The 23,125-nt window shown below is 38.0% G+C and overlaps 1 protein-coding gene across 1 annotated transcript in view; it reads left to right on the top strand.

The window, feature by feature from the left end:
- TJP1 (tight junction protein 1) overlaps positions 1-23,125 on the top strand; it is a 520,689-nt gene that overhangs the window by 374,378 nt on the left and 123,186 nt on the right. The window contains exon 3 of the mRNA XM_042783575.1: positions 10,787-10,843. Within this exon, the coding sequence (XP_042639509.1) occupies positions 10,787-10,843 (57 nt within the window). The remainder of the gene's footprint in view (positions 1-10,786; positions 10,844-23,125) is intronic.

The raw sequence follows: 23,125 nt of genomic DNA, 5'->3' as shown, positions 1-23,125 counted from the left end.
TCAACTACTCAGTCCCTCTGTATAGCTGGCTGTGACCAAGCAGTGACCACAACCTTCCCCTTGTCAACTCTACTATACACCTGGGAATTCTGATCATTCATATAAACTTATAGGACCATTGTCTGCCAATCTTATGTATGTTCTTGGATACACTCCCCATTTCATAGACATACCTAATAGTTCAGCCTATTCACCCATCTATTCGCCCATATACCCATGCTTACCTTCACTGACAATACAGTACTGTATGTGCAAAAGGGTTCATATTTGTTGTCTGTGCTTCCCATGTACCTCTCTATGTCTTTCTCATCCTCAATGCTGCCATATTGGTCACTTACATTTGGTGCATTGCCCTTCTCTTCACCTAAATAAATACTTTGCTCTGTCTAACCGCGTTCCCTCCTCTCCCCTCCCACCCCTGGTAACCAACAAAGAAAATGTCCTTCAATAGATAAACCTTTCCTTAACTTTTACAATAACAGACTAATACCGTATTTGTCCTTTTGTGATTGACTTATTTCACTCAGTATAATGTCCTCCAAGTTATGCGGTGTTTTGCAGATTCCACATTATTCTTTAGCGTTGCATAGTATTCCATTGTGTGTATGTACCATAGTTTGGTTATCCATTCTTCAGTTGATGGACGCCTACGTTGTTTCCATCTTTTGGCTGTTGTATAGTCTATTTATGCCATATATTAGGGCCCTTAAATTTGCCCCTAGATTTTCCTTGAGGAACTGTGTAGTTTTAGGTTTCACATTTAAGTCTTTGATCCATCTGGAGTTCGTTTTTTGTGTATGGTGTGAGGTGTAGAACTTGTTACAACAGTCCGTTCTGTCTTGCAACTCTCTTAACTTCCTCACCCAAATGGTATTTCTAATCCCAACTTTTTTTAAGGAATCACCATACTGCTTTCCACAGTGGTTTTACCATTTTACAGTCCCACCAGCAGTGTATGGCAATCCCAGTCTCTCTACATCCTCATCAGCATTTGTTATTTTCTGTCTTGTTGAACTTTGCTACTAGTGATAGGGCAAGATGGACTCTCATTGTTTTGCTTTGCATCTCTCTATTGGCTAATGGGGAGCTCTGGTAGCATAGTGGCTAAGACACTTGCCTGCTAACCAGACAGCTGGCGGTTCAAACCCACCAGCCACTCCTCAGAAGGAAGGTTGGGCAATCCTACTTCCGTAGTGATACTGCCTCGGAAACCCAAGGGGGGGTTGCTATGAGTCGGGTTTGACTCAACTTCACATAACAACAACAACAACAATGGCTAATGATCATGAGCATTTCTTCGTGTATTTGATGGCTGCCTGAGTATCCTCCTTGGTGAAGTGTCTTTTCATGTCTTCTGCCCATTTTTTAATTGGATTATTTGTCTTTTTGTTTCTGAGATGTTGGGGTTTCCTATAAACGTTAGCGATAAGTCCCTTGTCATATACGTCATTGCCAAATATTTTTTCCTAATTTGTAGGTTATCTTTTGACTCTTCAGGAGAAGTCTTTGGAAGCACCTAAGAATTTGATTTTTAGAAGGTCCTATTCATCTAGTTTATCTTCTGCTGTTTGTATTTTGGGTTATGCTTAACAAGTCTGTTTATGCCATATATTGTTGTTATTGTTGTTATGTACCATCGAGTTGGACCCGACTCATAGTGAACCCTCCTTAGGTTTCCAAGGCAGTATCACTACGGAAGTAGGTTGCCCCATCTTCCTTCCAAGGAGTGTCTGGTGAGTTTGAACCACCAGCCTTCTGGTTAGCAGTCAAGTACCTTAGGCACTATGCTACCAGAGCTGCCATGCCATATATTATGACCCTTAAATTTGCCCATAGTTTTTCCTTGAGTAATTTGATAGTTTTAGGTTTCACCTTTAATTCTTTCATCCATCTGGAGTTCATTTTTGTGTATGGTGTAAGGTATGGATCGTCTTTGATTTTTCTAAAATGGGTATCAGATTTTGCTAGCACCATTTGTTAAACAGACATTTTCTTTCCTATTTAATGGATTTCTGCGCTTTGTCAAGTATCATCTGACAATAGTTGCATAGATCTATTTCTGGGTTCTCAATTCTATTCCATTGGTCTGTGTGTCTGTCATCGTACCAATACCAGGCAGTTTTGACTACTGTGCCTATGTAGTATGTTTTAAGATCTGGGAGTGTGACAACACCTACTTTGTTCTTCTTCTTCATTAGTTGTTTGGTTCTCCAAGGTCTCTTTCCTTTTCATATAAAGTTAGTGATTGATTTTTCCATATCCTTAAAGAATGTTGATGGAATCTGGATTGGTATTGCATTGAATGTATAGATTGCTTTGGGTAGAATTGACATTTTTCCTATCCACAAGCATTTATGTAGATATCTTACGATTTCTTTAAGTAGTCTTTTATAGTTTTCTTTGTACAGGCCTTTGTGTCCTTGGTAAGATTTATTCTAAAGTATTTTACTTTTTTAGTGTTATTGTGAATGGTATTGATTTCCTTATTTCTTTTTCAGCAATCTCTTTGCTGGTGTAGAGGAATCCAATTGATTTTTGGATGTTGATCTTGTATCGTGCCACGGTGCTAAATCTCTCAATTAGTTCCAGTAGATTTTTGACTGAATCTCTTGGGTTTTCTAGGTATAGGATCATATCATCAGCAAATAAGGATAGTTTGACTTCTTCCTTACCGATTTGGATGCCTTTGATTTCCATTTCTTGCCCTAATGCCTTGGCTAGGACTTATACAGTGTTGAGTAGAAGTGGTGATAACATCCTTGTCTGGTTCCTGTTTACAAAGGGAATGGTTTCAGTCTCTCTCCATTGAGAATAATGTTTGCTGTTGGTTTTGCTTGTTGTTGTTGTTATGTGCCATCGAGTCGGACCCGACTCATAACGACCCCTCCTTGGGTTTCAGAGACAATATCACTATAGAAGTAGATTGCCCAACCTTCCTTCCAAGGAGTGGCTGGAGGGTTTGAACCACCAGCCTTCTGGTTAGCAGTGAGGTGCCTTAGGCACTACGCTACCAGAGCTCCTTGGTTTTGCATATACACCCTTTATTATGTTGAGGAATGTCCCTTCTATTCCTGTTTTGCTTAGAGTTTTGATCAGGAACGGGTGCTGGATTTTATCAAATGCCTTTTCTGCATCAATTGATATGATTATGTGGTTCTCTTTCTTTTTTTTTTATGCGATGGATGAAGTTGATTGTTTTTTAATGTTGATCCATCCTTGCATGCCTGATTTGAACCCAACTTGGTCATAATGAATGATTTTCTTGATATGTTGTTGGAGTCCATTAGGTAGGATTTTGTTGAAGATTTTTGCATGTATATTCGTGAGGGATATTGGTCTGTAGTTTTCCTTTTGAATGATGTCTTTGCTTGATTTTGTTATCAAGGTTATGCTTGCTTCATAAAATGAATTAGGGAGGATTCTCTTTTTCTGTGTTTTGGAATAGTTTGAGTAGGATTGGTGTCAGTTCCTCTCCGTATGTTTGGTGGAAATCTCTGGTGAAACCGTCTGGGCCAGGATTGTTTTTGTTCTTAATTTTTTGATGGTGTGTTTAATCTGTTCTTTTGTTATGGATTTGTTCAACTTATCCACATCAGTCTGTGTTAGTTCAGGTAAATGATGTGTTTCTACAAGTATGTCCATTTCCTCCAGATTTTCAAATTTGTTCTTCACAATATCAGTATCTTTACAGTATCCTGACATTATCCTTTTTATTTCAGTTGGTTCTGTTGTGATGTTGCCCACTTCGTTTCTTATTCGTGTTATTTATATTCTCTCCCTCTTTTTTTGCTTTGTTAAATTTCCCAGTGGTTTGTCAATTTTATTAATCTTTTCAATAAACCAACTTCTAATCTTGTTGATTTTTTTTCTTTTGTCTATTTTTTGTTTCATTGATTTCTGCTCGAATCTTTATTATTTCCTTTTTTCTGGTGACTGTAGACTTTTCTTGCTGTTCTTTTTCTGATTGTTGGAGATGTTGGTTTATAGGGTTGCTTTTTGGCTCTTCTTTTTTATGTGTGCATTTATTGTTTTAAACTGGCCTCTGATCATGCTTTTGCTCTGTCCCAAAGATTTTGGTATGTTGTGTTTTTATTCTCATTTGATTCAAGGAATTTTTTAAGTTCATTTTTGTTTCTTCTAATACCCAACCATTCTAAAGGAGGGTGTTGTTCAGTTTCCATGTGTTCGCTCTTTTTCCTTTTATCTTCCTATTGTTGATTTCTAATTTTATAGCATTTTGATCTGAGATGATGCTTTGCAGTATTTCTGTGTTTTTAAATTAAGGCTTGCTGTATGGCCTAACATATGGTCTCTCATGGAACGTTTTCCATGTGTACTGGAAAAGAATGTATATTGTGCTGTTGTTGGGAGAAGTGCTCTGTAGATGTCTATAAGGTCACGTTGGTGGATTGTATTATTTAGTTTCTGTTTCTTTGTTGAATTTCTTTCCACTTCTATCCTTGATTGAGAGTGGTGTATTAAAGTCTTCTCCTATGACTGTGGGGTCATCTGTTTGTCTTTTCATTTCTGTTAAAGTCTGGTTTATGTATTTTGAGGCTCTTTCATTGAGTCTGTAGACATTTCTTAGGGTTATTTCTTCTTTTTCAGTTAATCCTTTAATCATTATATATTATATATATCCTCCTTTGTCTCTTATTGTGGTTTTTTTTCTTAAAGTCAGTTTTATAAAAAATTAATATTGTCATTCCTCCTTTTTTTTTTTTTTTTTTTTGCTTGCCATTAGCTTGATACATATTTTTCTAACCTTTGATTTTTAGTTTATTTTTGTCTTTGTCTCTTGTAGACAGCATATTGATGTGTTTTCCTGTCCAGTCTGCAAGTCTCTATCTCTTGAGTGGTGCATTTAATCCATTGACATTCAGTATCATTATCTACAAGTTTGAATTGGTTGCTGTCATTTTATTAAGTATTTTTTCGTAGTGTTCCTGCTTTCTTTGTTCCGTACAATTTTCTGTATTGAGCTCATTATGTTTATGAATATGGTATCATTTCCTTTGTTCCTATTGTTTTAGTATTTGCTGATATTTGTGCTTGTCCTTTTTTTATTATTATTGTGATGGGAAGGTTTGTTTGTTTTTCTTTGAGTTTACCTTGTGATTTATCATTTTCTCCCCAAGTTCAGAACAGTCCTTTCTGTCTTGCAACTCTCTTTACTTCTTTACCATTTAGAAGTTCTGTAACTGCACAATTTTTTCCTTCTTTTTGGTTTGTAAAAATAATTTTAAAAACTCATTGTTCTCGAGTCAGATCTGACACATAGTGACCCCTCCTTGGGTTTCTGAGGCAGTATCATTACATAAGTAAATTGCCCAACCTTCCTTCCAAGGAGTGGCTGGTGGGTTTGAACCAACAGCCTTCTGCTTAGCAGTCAAATGCCTTAGGCACTACGCTACCAGAGCTCCCAAGGAGATTGCCCAGTCTTCCTTCTGCAGAGTGGTGGTAGGTTTGAACTACCAACTTTCTGGTTAGCAGTCAGGTGGCTTTAGCACTATACCACCAGAGCATTGCTTTTGCTTTGTAGTTGTCCTTATTTGCCAATCGATGTCTCTGGTTCCCTGTTTACAATCATGTAAGTTTATTTTACTTTGGATACTTCCATAGCTGTGTTGTTTCTGGGTTATGTCATCATGTGTATTAATGGCCATTTGTTGTTTTCTATTATTGGTTCTCTGTTCAAAGGACTCCATTTAGTATCTCTTATAATGTTGGTCTGGTTTTAACAAATTCCCTTAATTTCTGTTTATCTTGAAATCTGCTGATTTCACCATCATATTTGAGGGACAGTTTTGCTGGGTATATAATTCTTGGTTGGATATTTTTCTCTTTCACGGTTTTACATATTCCATCCCATTGCCTTCTTGCCTGCATGGTTCCTGCTGAGAAATCACAGTGTAGTCTTACTGGTTGACCTGTGTAGGCAACTTTTTATTTTTCCCATGCTGCTGTCAAGATTCTTTGTCTTTGGTTTTGATGAGTTTGATGATGATGTGTCTTAGTAATTTTCTGTTGGGGTCTATCCTGTTTGGGGTTCGTTGGATGTCCTGAATGGGTATATTCTCATCTTTCATCATATCAGGGAAGTCCTGTTCCAACAAATCTTGGACAATTTTCTCTGGAGTTTACTTTTTCTCTTCCTGTTCTTGAATTGCGATTACAGTGGGTTACTCCTTTTGATGATATCCCAGATGGTTCTTAGGCTTTCTTCATTTTGTTTTGATCTTTTTTCTGATTCATCCGTTTTCAAAGAAGTATTGAAGTATTATTTGTCTTCAATCTCATTAATTTTGTCTTCCATGGATTTGATTCTACTCCTTTGCCCTTTCACTGTGTTACCTATTTCTGAAAATTAATATTAACCTTTAGGATTTCTATCTGTAGATTTTGTATCATTTCTAATTTTTATTTATTTTGTCATTTTGTTTTTGTATTTTCTTCCAAAATTTTTTTAGGGTTTTGTCTGTCTTTTGCTTAATTTTGTCAGTGTTTTCCTTAATCTGTCTCTCAGTCATTTGAAGGTACCTAAGTATAATTCTTTTGAATTCTTTATCAGGGAGTTCCAGTTCTGCTTCTTCCTCACGGATATGTTCTGGGTCTCTATCTTGCCCCCTTTTTTCTACTGCTTTATTTTGCTTTTTTATGTGGACTGTGATGGTCTCTTGTCTCTGAGACATTGTTATGTCGTTATATTTATATTTAATTGGTAATGATTGTATGTTGAGAGTTAATAGCCCAAGATTTTTGTTTTCTTCTTCTTCTTCTTCTTTTTTTTTTTTAAAGATGTATCTGAGTAAGCATGGTACTGTGTTCCTTTATTTGCTAGTTGGCCATACTTACACACTCACCACCTGTCTTCTGGTGGTTGTGGTAGAGAGTGAGAATGACTGCACAGTTCTCTGTTAACTGTTTGTGAAGAGCAGTTACAGGTTTGTCAGGCTCGTCTTGGTGGTGGTTCACTTTTGGCCACCAACACTGTTGATGGAAGAGGAAGTGGTAGCTCTCAGTAAATGGAGCTGTAGGAGGTGCAGGTGTGGTTGCATTATATGGGCACAGACAAAAGCAGCAGTAGAAAAACCATCAAAAAAGTAAAAGCCACTGAATAAAAACCAAAGTGCATAAATACACAGGAACAGTCACCAAAAAGAAAAAAAAAAGAAGGAAGACAATGAATGAGAGAAAATATTTTTTAAAATACTTCTAAATACCAAGTAAATATACAAAAAGGGGTGGAGGCCTGCAATACCTGTGAAGGGAGCAGTAAGAGAAAAGAGGTAGAATAGGAGAATAATGAAGGAAAAATGCAAAAAATAAAAAGAAGGAATGGGGAGAGCCACGAGGGAGAAAATAACAGGAACCCCAAACGGGAGAGAGAAAAAGCTCAAAACTAGAACCTGGAAAGGAAAAAAGAAAGAATAATAATAAAAAGGACAAAAGAGAAAAGAAAACTAACAGTAATACTAATTTTAGAACATACAAAAACAAACTAAAAAAAGAAAAAAATCTGGGAGGAGCAGGGCACCCGGACTCCGTCAGAGCTCACAGACTGAGATGGAATTCCTGCTTGCCCAGATGGTGGGGTAGAGTGAGGGATGGCCCACCTCCGTTTACCAAGAGGGTTTGGGGTATATGATTAACAAGAGGAACATCTCACCTTTCTAGTTGTTTGTGTCCAGAATGTTCTTTAAGTCCTGGGCAAGTGGAGCCTATTCTTAGGTTCCTGGAATTTGAGAGAATGCTATTGCTTTAAATAAGCAAAATAGTGGAACCTCTTGTAAACATTCAAAATGGCTGCACCCTCCAGATAGGCAAAAGTCCACAGCTCAACCCATCTCCCTCTTTGCTGCTTCCCCTTTTATTCACCAGCCACCAGTGCAGTCCTTCATGCAGCCGCTGGCTAACAGTGCCAATTTTTAGGTTAATTCTTAGGTCCTAATGCCACTTGGAAGTATCCAAGCTGTCCGTGCCATCAGGATTGCTGACAGACCACAGCTCTGTATTTATCCATTTTAGGTGTTTTAATGCAGATTTGTCTACTAGTTGGAGTTTAGTCCACTTCTGTATCCTTCCTTTCCAAGCCCAGGGCTCCAGGTTTATCTTCTGTGTCTGTATTAACTGGTTCCCCTTTTTTTTCGTTGAAGAGGATCTGTGTAGTTTTCTGCCTATTCTGCCATTTTATTGGAACTCCTGATTAATATTCTTTTACAAATTGTTAATCTGTAGAGTCATAAACACCATTTAAAATTAAAAATGAAACCTGTTGCTATTCCAACTTCATAGTGACCCATATGTTATACAGTAGAACTGTTCCATAGAGTTTTCTTGGCTTTGATCTTTAAGGAAGCAGATTGGTAGACCTTTCTTCCCTGGGGCTGCTGGGTATGTTTGAACTGCCAACCTTTAGGTAGGTTGTTGTTGTTGTTATGTGCCGTCGAGTCGGCCCCGACTCATAGCGACCCCTCCTTGGGTTTCCGAGGCAGTATCGCTACGGAAGTAGGATTGCCCAACCTTCCTTCCGAGGAGTGGCTGGTGGGTTTGAACCGCCAGCCGTCTGGTTAGCAGGCAAGTGTCTTAGCCACTATTCTACCAGAGCTCCCTTTAGGTGGGTAGTCAGCACAAACCATTTGTGCTAGCCAGGGATCTTAAACTGTTCATACTACAGAATGTTATCAAGGAAAGTAAGTGATTGTTACCAGCTTACTTTCAGTTTGGGCAATAGAAAAGGATTAAAAAGTCAATGAGGCAGTGGTGCTGGTTAAAGAAGTGGATCAAGAAAAGATGAACTTGAGACCTGTGCAGCAATTCTTATTCATAATGGCAGCTAAGGTTGGACAAGCAAGGCATTAGTGCAGATATTTTTTTTTATCACTTACATAGTGAGACTCTTCATGTTTAACAAAATTACCCATATCGTTACTTCACATTGATGGAGGAAGTTTTGAAATATATTAAATCTGTTAGTGTTTATTAAAAAATGAAACAGCTTTGTTTATAAGCAGAGGTTTCCTTAAATGGAAGTTTTACTGTACTTGATTGGAAGATTGAAACAAAACTCTGGTAAGGTTTGCAGTTCTTATCTTTGGGAGTGAACAGAGAGCCTTCTTCTCCACTCTCTTATTCATCTGGCAGGAAAACTAATCTAATTGCTTTGAATTTATGGAAGCAGGCTCTCTTTATAGGGATTAATTTTCTAAAGTGGCATTAATCTTGGATTGAAGTTCCGTGGGAAAGGAGAAATGGCACTTGGGGGACATTTCGCATGATGCTAATGAAAGTAGCGTATGCCCCTATATAGACTGCACTTGTGAAATAGGCATTTACAACAGTGGTGATGTTCTTAGAATGTCATAGCTCAGCATTCTGCCCTTCCTCCACTTTCAAGTAACTCTGAAAAATCCCCCTACACACACTTTTCTTTCTTTCTTTTTTTTTTTTTTTTAAAGTGCTCATAAACTCATTCTTAAAGGAAAACGCACTGCCATTGAGTTGGATCTGACTCACAGCAACCCCTCCTTGGGTTTCCGAGGCAATATCACTACAGAAGTAGATCACCCAACCTTCCTTCCAAGGAGTGGCTGATGGGTTTGAACCACCAGCCTTCTGGTTAGAAGTCAAATGCCTTAGGCACCACATGCCAGCAGAGCGCCTCCGTTCCATAAAATGATAGCATTAAGAATGAGTGAATTACTTTAAGCTTCCAAGGCCAGTTAATTCAACCAACTCTTACAGGAAAATTATTTTTAAATTTGTTAGTGCTCATCTCTTAGATAATTTATTTTCTTCTTTAGTGAGAGTTTCATGGCAAGAGATAAACCTGAATTACACTGTGGTTTGAGTAGGACCTGTATTACTTTTATTTTATGGTGATTTTTGGTGTTTATGGGTTGTTTTTGGTTTAGTTTTGTGTGCATGGCTGTGTGCACACAATACCATACTAGAAAAGATATTTCATTCTTAGCATTATAAGTGGAGTTTGAGAAGGTAATTCTGTAGTGAAGTTGATACTAGGTGGAGCAATAGTGTTTAACAGGGATCCTAGAACAATTGGCCACAATTGACCAATCCTATCAAATGGTCTTATCTGTTTGACCATAATATGTATATTTATAATGACTGACTTCAGAGCTACTTGACTTTTCCTTCCTTTGTAAAAAAGTAAGTAATGCTTTATTTAAAACTTCATTTTTTAACTTTTTATGTATCATCATTAACCAAACCGAACCAAACTCAGTGCCATCAAGTCGATTCCAACTCATAGCGGCCCCTCCTTGGGTTTCCAAGGCATTATTTCTGCAGAAGTAGATTGCCCATGCTGCCTTCTGAGGAGTGGCTGGTAGGTTTGAGCTGCCACCCTTCTGGTTAGCTTTCAAATGTCTTGAGCACTACGCCACCAGAGCTCCCGTTAGATATTTTAAAATAATACTACCCAATTTCTATTCTCTTGTATGTAATTTTCAGGTATAAAGCTGAAGAATTAGCTTTAATACCAAATTTTGCAGTGCTTCAGCTGGCATGAAGTGAATACAGAAAGGCATCTGTCCAAATTAAGTTAAAAACAAAGGAAATTCCTGTATGTAGTTTCCTGTCTCTTGCAACAAAAACAAAAGCAAACAAAAACCTTCCATAATTATTAAGCTCCTTGCAGGGTGTCTCTAATATTAATAGTATGATTTTTAGTATTTCACTGTGCTAAATTGGTCTATAGTTGTTCTCATTAACTTTATTTAAGATATTAAAAGGTAGATGTTTTGTTTTTCTTTTCTTTTATCAGAACACAGCAATGGAGGAAACAGCTATATGGGAACAACACACAGTGACGCTTCACAGGGTAAGTTGCAGTAAATAATCTGTGTATAACTCAGGATACTGGCAGCTTTTTAAAACAATAGAGGAAAGCCAGATGTCAGGAAGTCAGAAGAAAAGGGGAAAACATTTCTATATTCCTTTGTTTAAATTCTTTATTAAGGTCAAAAGTGAACATAATTACTTTTTCATATAGCCTTTTTGGTTTTTACTTGTATAAAATTAAGCTATTTTTATTCGTGATTTATTTTTAAACTTTTGAGTGATGAGATAAAATATTCAGTACATCCATGTAAATTGTAAGCTGCTTCACCCTTTCTTAGTACACGTGTTTATATTATAGATTTGGGGTTTAAAATTAAATCACATAATCTTCTGATGTCAATATGTATAATAAAATCTAAAAAGATAACCTGCTGATTTCAGACATGTAGCCCAAGCTATTACTTGAGCAGTTGCAGACCGGCAGAGAGGTTAGTGGTAAGCTTACTAAAAGAAGGAAATTTGGAGGCTACCCTGAATTTGAATCCCAGTTCTGCCATCTTTTGATTTAACATCTTGGGCAAGTGATCCAGTGTCCTTCTAAAAACCTTGGTTTCCACGTGTTTAAAATGAAGCTAATGGCATCTATTCATGTTTGATATAAACTTACTGCCTCGCATAATTCTTCCCCCTCCTCTCATTAAATAGAGCTGACTCTAATGTTTGTTCTTCTTAGATAAGGTATAGAAAGAAATTAGAGAATATTTTAATATAGGCCATATACTTTAACTTTCATGGTTTCTTCTGGCTGTGTCTATTGCTAGGCAGATGAAAAGGGGGCAAAACACATAGTTGAACTCTATCCCTGCTTATCTGGTGAATGTTTGAATCTGCACATATGTGATAGTGGGTAAATGAATTACTTTAAATCTTTTTAGTCAGTATTTTTTATGTTTCATTAAATGGTAAGAGAAATCGTTAAATAATATTTACTGTAACTTTTAATGTATGAAGTTGAAATATGACCTTTTGGTCAAAATGTGCTGATGGGTAGATAGCATATTTATATCAGAGATACTAAACTTATGAAATAATTTCACACCTGTTTAATTGGCTAGACTTTACTGTTTTTAACTAGAATCTAATGGCTAGATGGTTGTGATGTAATATTTTGGTTTTTTATCATATTAAGTATATTTTTCTTAATGGCTTTATTGATTTTATTGGTATAATTCACATACAGCAAAATTCTTATTGGACAGTTGTCCACATACAGTCATGTAACCACTACCACAATAAAAATGTAGAATAATTCTGTCACCCTAAAACTTTTCCTTTTGCCCATTTGTAGTCACCCTTTCCCCTTAGCTGCCACCCTTAACAACCACTGATCTGTTTTCTGTTTCTACAGTTTTGCCTTTTCCAGAATGTCATATAAATGGACTCATGCAGTATATAGCCTTTTGAGACAGGCTACACTTGGCTTAATGCATTTGCTGTTTCTCTGTGATATTGCTTATATGAGTAGTTAGTTCCTCACTTATTGCTGAGTAGCATTCCCCTATATGATTATAATACTAAGGTTTGGATGTCCATTCCCCAATTGTGGTACCTTAGGCGTATTTCCAGTTTTTATCAGTTGTGAATAATGTTGCTCATGCGTATGTCTTTGTGTGAATGTAAGTTTTCTTGAGTAAATACCTAGGAATTGAATTGTGGGTCAGATGGTAAATGAATGTTTAATTTTATAAGAAACTGCCAAACTATACCATTTTGCATTTCTACGGGCAATGTATGAGAGTTACAGTTGCTCTATATTCTCACCAACACTTTATTTGGTCTTCTTTTCCACTGTAGCCAATTTAGTAAGTATATAATGGTATCTCATGGTTTTAGTTTCATTTCCCCAAATGATATTAAGCATCTGTTTATATGCTCATTTGTCACCTATACATGTTCTTTGGTAAAATGTATTGAAATCTTTTGCCCAAATTTTTAATTTGATTGTTTATTTTCTTATTACTGGGAATTCTTTAATAAATTCTGTATTTAAGTTCATCACGTGTTGTTTTGCAAATATTTTCCCCAGTATATAGTTTGCCTTTTCCTTCTCTTAATACTGTCTTTTTTGCAGAACATAAAGTTTTTAGTTTTTATAAAGTCTCAATTTGTTAGTTTTTGCTTTCATTGATCATCCTTTTGGTTTTATGTTCCAGAAATATTTGAAAAACCTATAGTAACAAAGATTTTCTTCTAGAAGTATTATTTTAGTTAAATTTTGTGTATGTTGCAAGATACGAGTAGGAGATTTTTTTGTGGGGGAGGCTATGGATGAATGTCTACTTTATTGAGAAACTGTTAGAAAGGTTATCCTTTCTTCACTGAATTGCTTTTATACCTTTGTCAAAAACCAGTTGATGAATACACACATTACTTAGGGCCCATCACAGTTGATGCCATGGACATCAAAAGGATAAAGGAGTAGTATGAACAACTATATGCCCACAAATTTGATAACTTAGACAAAATGGATCATTTCCTTGATAGATAAAATTCATAGAAGGAGAAATTGATAGAATCTGAGTAGACCTATACTCATTGCTATCAAGTGGATTTCAACTTACAGCAACACTACAGGACAGAGTAGAACTGCCCCCATAGGATTTTCAAGGCTATAATCTTTCAAGCAGACTGCCACTTCTTTCTCATGCAGAGTAAGTGATGGGCTCGAACTACCAACCTGTTGGTTAGCAGTTGAGTGCTTTAACCACTTCACCATCAAAACTCTTGAATAGACTTACGTCTATTAAAAATTGAATCATCACATAGTAACCTTCCAAAACAGAGCACCAGGGCCAAATGGTTTCACTGGTGAATTCTATCCAACATGAGTTCTTCTTAAACACTCCCCAAAATAGAAGAGAACACTTTCACTAGCTTTATATAACTGTAACTAAAGAAGTTGGTCTTTACCCTTGTTCCTGTGATAAAATCTCTAAAAACAAAATTTGGAATTTAAGTGTCTTTGATAAGGACTCTTGTTATTGTTAGATGTCCTCAAGTTGGTTCTGAGTCATAGTGACTGGTACAACAGAACTAAACACTGCCAAGTCCTGTGCCATTGTGGTAGATAAGTTTGTGTGTCAGCTTGGCTGGGCCTGGTTGAGTGGCTAGGCAGCTGGATGTAGTATTAATACTCCTCACGATGAGACCAGTACTCAGCTTCCTGGTGTAATCTACTGTGACCAGCTGAGTAGCTGCTTTAGGGATGTGGTCTGCTTCCTGTATATAAAGAGAAGCCTTGGAGAATGGTCTCTAACTTATGGCATGCTTGAACCATGCATGTAGCTGTGTCATCGTTCAGCAGCCTGCCATGCTCTGCTGACCTTGGGACTTTCAATGGACTTGAATGAATGGTCTGCTGTATGGTTTGGTAACATTGGGACTGTGCCTTTATACTTGTTGACCTTGGGTTTGTCGGCCTCAGTAGCTAGCAACTGCCTAAGAGGAGAAATACCTCTAGCTTCAGTGGGCCGGGAGCAACAGGCAGAGCTGAAGCCCAAGGTCAAGGGGCTTTCACACAGCCCTTAAAGCCTGGCATTTGGGACTCTGACTTCTAGCCTCCTGAACTGTAAGAGAATAAACTCCTGTTTGTTAAGGCCATCCCATTTGTGGTATATTCTTGTCAGAGCAGTACTAGGTAACCAAAGCAGCCATCCTTAAAATTATTACCATGCTAGAGCCTTTTGTCATAGCCCTGTGTCAGTTCATCTTGTTTAGGGTCTTCCCCTTTGTTGCTGACCCTCTTCTAACCATGATATCCTTCTACAAGGATTGGTCTCTTTTGACAGCATGACCAAAGTACATGAGATGAATTTTGGCCATTCTTCTTTCTAAAAGCATTTCAGCTATACTTCTTCGAGATAGATTCATTCATTTTTCTCACAGTCCATGGTGCATTCCATATTCTTCACCATCATCACAACTCAAATGCTTCAGTTCTTCTGAGATCTTCTTGATTCATTGTCCAGCTCTCATATACATGTGAGGCTGTTGAACATAACATGGCATAACTCAGTCTTCAAGTGACATCTTTACTCTTCAATGCTTTGAAGAGGTCTTTTGCAGCAAATTTACCTAATGCAATATATCCTTTGATTTGTTGACTGCTGCATTGATTGTGGGTTCAAGTAAAATGAAATCCTTGACAACTTCACTATTACCTCCATTTATCATGATGTTGCTTATTATTCCAGTTGTGAGGATTTATGTTTTCTTTATGTTGAGGTGTGATCCACACTGAAGGCTTTAGTCTCTGATCTTTATCGGGATGTTCTTCAAGTCTTCTTCACTTTCAGCAAACAAGGATGTATCATCTGCATAACACAGGTTATAAATTAGTCATCTTTCCTCCCATCTTGATTTTGAGATGATCTTCTTACAGTCCAGCTTCTCAGATTATTTGCTCAGACCACATCTAACTAAAAGGTTAGGTGAGGTGCTAAGGTAGCTCTGCAGTGAGGGCTGGCTAGGCCAGAAACACCTACTATGTGATTACCTCATGATACTGACTGACCTCAAAGAAGAGCAGCAGAAAATTTCCATTATGTAATGAGGCCAGTAAAACTTCTGGACACCTAATCTCCATGGGCTTCCTGGTTGGTGAAAGACATCTGTACGCATGGGAGGATGGCACATCCCTTTTTGGGACATGGAAGCTCTGTGTTGGAACTCTCTCAGACCTCATCATATGTGTCTTCATGTTTTTCCCCCCCTACATTAAACTTTAAGTGAAAGTATAGCACTTTGTATTGAGTTCTGTGAGTGATTCCAGTAGATCATTGAAGGTCATATGTGAAGGGACCCAGGAATTCCTGAACTTAACTATAGTCCTGTTGGGGTAGACGGAACCTTTGGATTTGTAATAAGGAGATCAGAGGTGAGGGAGCCCAAGGGAGGTCCTCAAGCTTGGAGCTGGCATCCTGAAGGGGTAATGGGATAACCCAGATTTGTAGCCAGCAGTCAGAAATGAGTGTGCCATGGGGACTCCCAAACTTGCCACTGACATCTAAAATCTTAGACCTGCTTGGCAGTCTGGAGGACTGTGTATGTATATCCTTTAACTTGTGAACTCTGACCTACATCTGGGTGGTTTGGGTTAGAGAAAGAAGTGCTGCATGGGTAGCTGGTATCAGAACTGAACAGAGAAGTGAAAAAGTGGTTATTTGATTATATTTGAGATTTACCTACACAACTTCCTAACTCATTCTTTGAGGTACTGGCCTCTTATTTTCCTAATACCAAAATTAGACAGAGACATTACTAAGGGGGAAAATAACAGACTAATATCTCTCTTAAACATAGATGGAGAAATTCTCAACAAAACATTAGCAAATAGAATCCAATGATGTATAAGAAGAATTATACATTCTGACCAAGTGATGTTTATTTCAGGTATACAAAGCTGGTTCACATGTGAAAATCAATGTACTTCTTCATATCAATAGGTTAAAGAAGAAAAATTTTATGATCATAATATTAGATACTGAAAAACATTTGACAGAGTCCAACAACGGTTCATGATAAATGTTCTCAGCAAACAAGTAATAGAAATGTCTTCACTTTATAAAGAACATCTATGAAAAAAAACAACTGCTAACATCATACTTAATGCTGAGAAACTAGATACTTTCTCCCTAAAATTGGGAATTAGACATGGATAAGCCAGTCTTACCAGTTCTGTTCAGCATTGTACTGGAAGTCCTAGCTAACACAACTAGACAAGAAAAGGAAATAAAAGGTATACAGATTGGGAGAGAAGAAATAAAATTGCACATGATGTGATTGTCTTTATAGAAAATCTCAAAGGATTGGCAGTAAACTCTTAGAACTAATAAACGATTATAGCAATATTGCAGGATACAAGGTTAATATACAAAAGTCACTTGCTTTTCTATATACCAAAAATGAACTATTGAAATTTGAAATTAAAAGCACATCCCTGTTTACATTAGCACACACACACAAGGTATAAATTTTAACAAAATATGTGTAAGATCTAGATGAGGAAAACTGCAACACTGCTGAAAGAAATGAAAGAAGATAAATAAATAAATGAAAGGGATATTTCATGTTTATGGCTTAAAAATATTATGACAGTACTTCCCAGCTTATGTATAGTTCCACACAGTCCCAATCAAAATCCTAGCAAACTACTTTATGGATCGACAGACTGATTATGAAGTTTTTATAGAAAGGCAAAAGACCCACATTAGCCAGGACAATACTGATGAAGAACTGGTACTACCCAATCTTAAGACTTACTATGAAATTATCCTTAATAGAGAGGGAAAACAATGTGGAACAAAAAATCATTTGGAGGGGAAAAAAAAGAAAGATGGGTACCAGGTTTGCTGGTCCAATAGAGCCTGGTGGAACCACTGAGACTTTGGCCCCTAGCTGCCCTTCAGATCTGGAATTGAACCCATACCTGTGGTTTCCAGCCAAACAAAAGACAGGCATGTGAGTTGAACATTTACCTCAAGTAGATACACTCTTTGGAGAGAACAATCATGGGAGAAAGAAGGGCTGCTTATGCACAGGGAGACAGCTCAGGGGACAGGAGTGTATGGAGGGATGGATACTGGGAAGACTTAACTCTTGGGAGGAAGTGGGAGGGGAGCTGTTGTATTGTGGAAAACTGTGGTCAATGACATGAGACAAAAAGTGTATGTGAACTGCTGTATGGAAAGTGAATTTTCTCTGTAAATCTTCACCCAAATCACAATTAAAAAAAAAAAAAAAAAAGACTTACTATGAAATTACAGTGATCAAAATAGTGGGATTAGAAAAGGAATAGACAGCTAGTTCAGAATAAATAACCCAGAAATGGAACCACGCAAATACAGCCAACTAATTTTTGATAAAAGAGCAAAGGCAGCTCACTGGAGAAAGAATAGTCTTTTTTGACAAATGGTGCTTAAACAACTGGACATCCATATGCCAAAAAAAAAAAAAAATCTGGAAACAGAGATTACATTTTTTACAAAAAAATAAATTGGACCATAGACCTACAAGTAAGACACACAACTATACAAATTCTAGAAGATAACAGATAATCTAGGTGACCTTGGAATTCAATAGTTCTTTCAATACCACATCAGAAGCATAACACATAAAGGAAAAAATTTGATAAATTGAACTTCATAAAAATTGAAAATTTTTGCTCTGCAAAAGACACTGTTAAGGCAGTAAAAAGACAAGCCACAAACTGGAAGACAATACTTGTAAAACATCTGTGATAAAGGATTTTAATTCAAAGTATACGGAGAACTCTTAAAACTCAGCAATAAGAAACTAATGAACTCAGTTACAAAATGGGCAAAAGATCTCAACAGACACCTCAACAAAGATGATACTTAGATGGCAATAAGCATATGAAAAGATGTTCAATGTCATGTGTCAGTAGAGAATTGCAAATTAAAGCAACAATGAGATACCTCTACATACTTAGTAGAATGGCTAAAATTCAAAACATTGACAACACTAAATGCTAGTGAAGATGTGACACAATAGTAACTCTAATTGATTGCTTGTAGGAATGCAAAATGGTCCAGCACTCTGGAAAACAGCCTGGCACTTTCTTAACGAAGCTTAACAAGCTTAGTATATGATCTAGCAATCACACTCCTAGGTATCGACCCAAATTAGAGAAAGATGTATGTCTACATAAAAACTTTGAACATGACTGTTGATAGCAGCTTTATTCATAAATGCCAAAAATCAGAAGCAACCAATATGTCCTTCAGTAGGCGAATGTTTAAACAAATAGTAGTACATTCATGCAGTGGAATACTAGTCAGAGATAGAAATATTAAATGCATCTTGCTGACTGAAAGAAGTCAGTCTGAAACAGCTCCATATTTGTGATTCTGACTATATGATACTCTGTAAAAGGAAAAACCATAGAGATGGTAAAAGCATCCATGAATGCCAAGGGTTCAAGGGGAAGCTGGGGACGGTTGAATAGGTGGAGCACAGGGCATTCTTAAGGCAATGTAGCTATTCTCTGTAATAGTGTAGTAGTGGACATAGTCCATCATGCATTTGTCAAAGCCCATAGTACTGTACAACATGAAGAATGTATAGTCTAACTTCGATGGCACATGACAATGTAAAATCCAATGTGTGGATTTTAGTTAGTAATGATTTATCAGTATTGGTTTACCACTTGTAGTATATATACCACAGTAATGTAAAATGTTAATAATAGAAACTGTGTGTAGGCGAGATGGAGATACATTGGAACACTGTACTTTCTGTTTGTTCTCTACATATAAAAGTACTCTTAAAGTCTATAAAAAGGAGCTCTGGTGCCATAGTACCTAAGGTATTTGACTGTTAACCAGAAGATTGGTGGTTCAGGCCCACCAGCCACTCTGCAGAAGATTGGGCGATCTACTTCCGTAAAGGTTTTACTGCCTCAGAAACCTGAAGGGGGTCTCTGTGAGTCAGAATCGACTCTATGGCAGTGAGTTTTGTTGTTATTGTTAAGGCCTATGAAAGAAAAAAGGGAAAAAACAAAGCACCAAAACTCTATAAAGGAGACTAGAAGTAAAATTAATCAATTAAATACTTGTTCAGTTCTTTAAAATTGACATACCACTTTGTGTCTGGTTCTTGGGGTATTGGACTGTGGTGTAGTGAATATATAGTGTGGCTTTTCTAGCCATAAGTCTTTGTAAACTCTGGTGGAATTTGCCCTGAGCAACTGAGGAGCTCCTGATTGTTAAAGTTACCCACCTGGGGCAATGTTCTGGGAAGTTCGCTCTCTCTTAGGTGTTTAGTATTTTGATGTTGTGATTGGTTAGTTTGGCCACTCTGCCAGGCTCAAAAGGAGCCTTTCTAGAGGCAGAAGTAATCTCTCATTGCCAGCTTGGAGAGGTGAGAGAGGGACACGCATTGCTGAGAAAGAGATGCAAGACACAACTCATTGCTGAGAGAGAGACCGAAAGACACGTACTGCTGGGAGAGAGGCACCAAGAGACACGCACTGCTGGGAGAGAGACTGACAGTGTTCCTGAACTTGAATTGTAGCCTGTTGCTTCCCTAATAAACCCCATAATCTATGAGTTCTGTATGGTCACTGTAGCGAATTATTAAACCCAGCAGAGAGGTGGTGGGTGCTGTGGGAGGCACAGTTGTTGTCAGGGTCAGTGACAGGGCTGGAGGGAGGTGGGATGTCTGGCCTACCAGGAATAAGCCTTGGGCTACTGATGGTAATTCTGTCTTCCTCTTGTGGGGTTAGAGGAGATCAGAATATGTGGCCTCCTTGCCCCTTTAGCATGGACTGAGTTGGAATATCTAGAATAGTATACAAATTCACCTGAATTGGCTCTTGACACCTAGACTACTTACTATGTCATGTCTTAATAGCAGCATTTTGTGCAAGTACTCTGGGAGCACAAAGGATGGGATACTTCTTCTCCCTCTGTAAAGCAAGGATGAGTAACATTGGACCTGTGTTTTAAAGGATGAAATAAGAATGATGAGGGAGCTAAAGAGATCCTAGGCTGAGAAGAGGTACAGGTGCAGAAGCATGGAGTTTGATAATATTTGGCTGTTTAAGCAGTGATTGGCACTCTGATGGTTCTTAAGGCATTTGACTGCTAACCAGAAAGCTGGTGCTTCAAACCCACCTGCCACTCCATGGAAGGAAGACTGGGCAATCTCCTCTGTAAAAGATTTACCTCCTCAGAAACCAAGAGGGGGTCACTATGAGTTGGAATCCACTTGATGGCAGTGAGTTTGACATTTTGGAAGCAGTGATTGGTAGTTAGGACTGTGTAGAGCAGAGTTCTAAGTGCTGGGAAGCAAGTTGGAGTTCGATTTAAAGGTATTGTGTACTAAGAAATTTGGACTTCTGGGCAGGGAATGACGGGATCAGGTCTGTGCTTTAGAATGATAACTCTAGGAAGGTGATGGAGGATAAATTGTAGTGCAGTACAGCTAGGAAATCTCTTGAAAAAGCTAAAGACATAGTGAAGGAATGGGGAATGGAAAGGATGGGATAGTTAAATCCTTGGAAGTTCACCCTCTCTGATATTCACAAACTTATAAGGCTGTAATCAGAACTGTCCATTAGAATCACCTGGGGGCTTTTGTTAAAAGAACTGCCTGGCCATGTCCTATACTCTGCTTTGGTTTAATTGGAATATGGTGGAGGCTGAGACCAACATTCAGGCCTTCAGCAGGCAGTTATAAAACTATGCCCAAATCACTGTCACCTGCTGCCAGGAATGGGCATCACACACTTCATGGATAGTCATTGAACTGTAGAGAGCGCAATGATCTAGCAAGATTCCATGTCCCACTAAGAACTCATGTGCTACAGTTGTGTGGGTCACACTATAGGCCCTGGCTCACTGAAGCCAAAACTAGATTTGTTAGACGCTAACAAAGAAATCTTGAGAAAGTACTTTTATCTCTGCTTTTCTTTTTTTGAAAGTTACAGTGTTTCTCCATGGCAGCAACACCACCGCTCAGTCTACTTCCGTCAAGATTTACTGCCCCGGAAACTCAGTGGGAGTTGCTATGAGTCAGAATTAACTCTATAGCAGTAGGTTTGGTTTTGGTTTGATGTGATGTTTTTGGTATTTCTTTTATCTGTTTGTGTTATGTTTTGAATTTTTTTTGAAAAATTATCAAACAACATGTAAATATATAAACCAAAAACCAAACTCAATGCCATCGAGTCAACTCCAACTCATAGTGACCCCCTTTTAGGTTTCTAAGGCAGTAAATCTTTACGGAAGTAGATTGCCCGGTCTTCTTCCACAGAGAGGCTGGTGGGTTTAAACTGCCAGCTTTCTGGTTTGGAGTCAAATGCTTTAGGCACTGTGCCACCAGAGCTCCTTTGTAAATGTATAGTATAAAAATATTTTAAGTAAAAGGTTAGACCCTACCTCTGCCAACAGGGCAAAAATAAAAGACCCCTACAGATAATCCCTGGGCATTTAATTTTTTCAATATTTTGCAATTATCAACAGTCTATGGTAATAACCTTGTGCATAGATGTTGTTGGGGATGTATCTTCAGGGGACCTTCCTAGAAAACAGTTTGCTTTGTCAAAAGAGCAGGGTTAGGGTAAGATGGTGGAATAGGCAGAAAGACTGCAGAGACCCTCTTCAACAAAGAAAAGGGAAACCAATTAACACAGATACGGAAGATAATCCTGGACCCCTGAGCCTTGAAGGGAAGGATATACAAGTGGACTAAACTCAACTAGCAGAAGAATTTGCATGAAAACACCAAAAAAGGAGACAGACGGAGCTGTGATCTGGCAGCGATCCTGATGGCACAGACAGCTTGGATATTGCCTAGTGGTGGTAAGAATTAACCTGAAAATCAGACCTGCTAGCCAGGGACTGCATGGAGGACTGCTCTGGTGGCTGGGGAATAAAAAGGGAAGCAGCGAAGAAGACAGCAGGCTGAGCAGTGCACTTTTGCCTGTCTGGAGGGTATAGCCATTTTGAATGTTTACAAGCGGCTTGACCATTTTGGATATTTAAAGCTTCAGCGTTCTGCCAGATTCCAGGGATTTAAGAACAGGCTCCACTTGCCAGTAACCCCAAGATCATTCCAGACCCGGACGGGAAAGAAAGCAACAGTCCCAATACGACACAACTACACCCACACCTCCTGCAACTTCACTTACAGAGTGAGAGCTACCACTTCCTTCTCCACCACTGGGCCAACGATAAACAACCACCAAGAAGAGCCTGACCCACCCTTGGCTGCTTTTCACAACAGTTAACAGAGATCTGAATACAACACTACCACGATGTCTCGGAGATGACAGACCATCACAGTCCACACAAAGAAGCAAGATGAAGTAGTAGAAACAAGGGAGCAGTATACAAGCCCAGAACACATCCCTGAGGAAGAAGCAGCATTGTAACTCTCTGATAAGGAAGTCAAAAGAATTATGTTTCGCTATCTTCAAAGACTGAGGGACAGACCAAGGAAAACACAGACAAAACCCTAGAAGAATTTTGGAAGAAAATATGAGAACAAAATAAATAAAAACTTAGAAATTATTCTAAATCTATAGATAACAATCCAGAAGATAAATACTAAATTGTCAGAATTAGATAACACATAGAAAAGTCAAAGGAATAGAATTGATGCAATGGAAGACAGAATTAATGAGATTGAAGACAAATACCTGAATACTACTTTGAAAAGAGATCAGTCAGAAAAAAGATAAAACAAGATGAAGAAAGCCTAAGGTTCATGTGGGATACCATCAAAAGGAATAACTTAC

The sequence above is a fragment of the Orycteropus afer genome, unplaced genomic scaffold (genome assembly GCF_000298275.1).
Source record: "Orycteropus afer afer isolate SDZICR_OR568_19922 unplaced genomic scaffold, OryAfe1.0 scaffold00019, whole genome shotgun sequence".
NCBI classification, from domain to species: domain Eukaryota; kingdom Metazoa; phylum Chordata; class Mammalia; order Tubulidentata; family Orycteropodidae; genus Orycteropus; species Orycteropus afer.
This window is presented reverse-complemented; position numbering and strand designations above follow the sequence as displayed.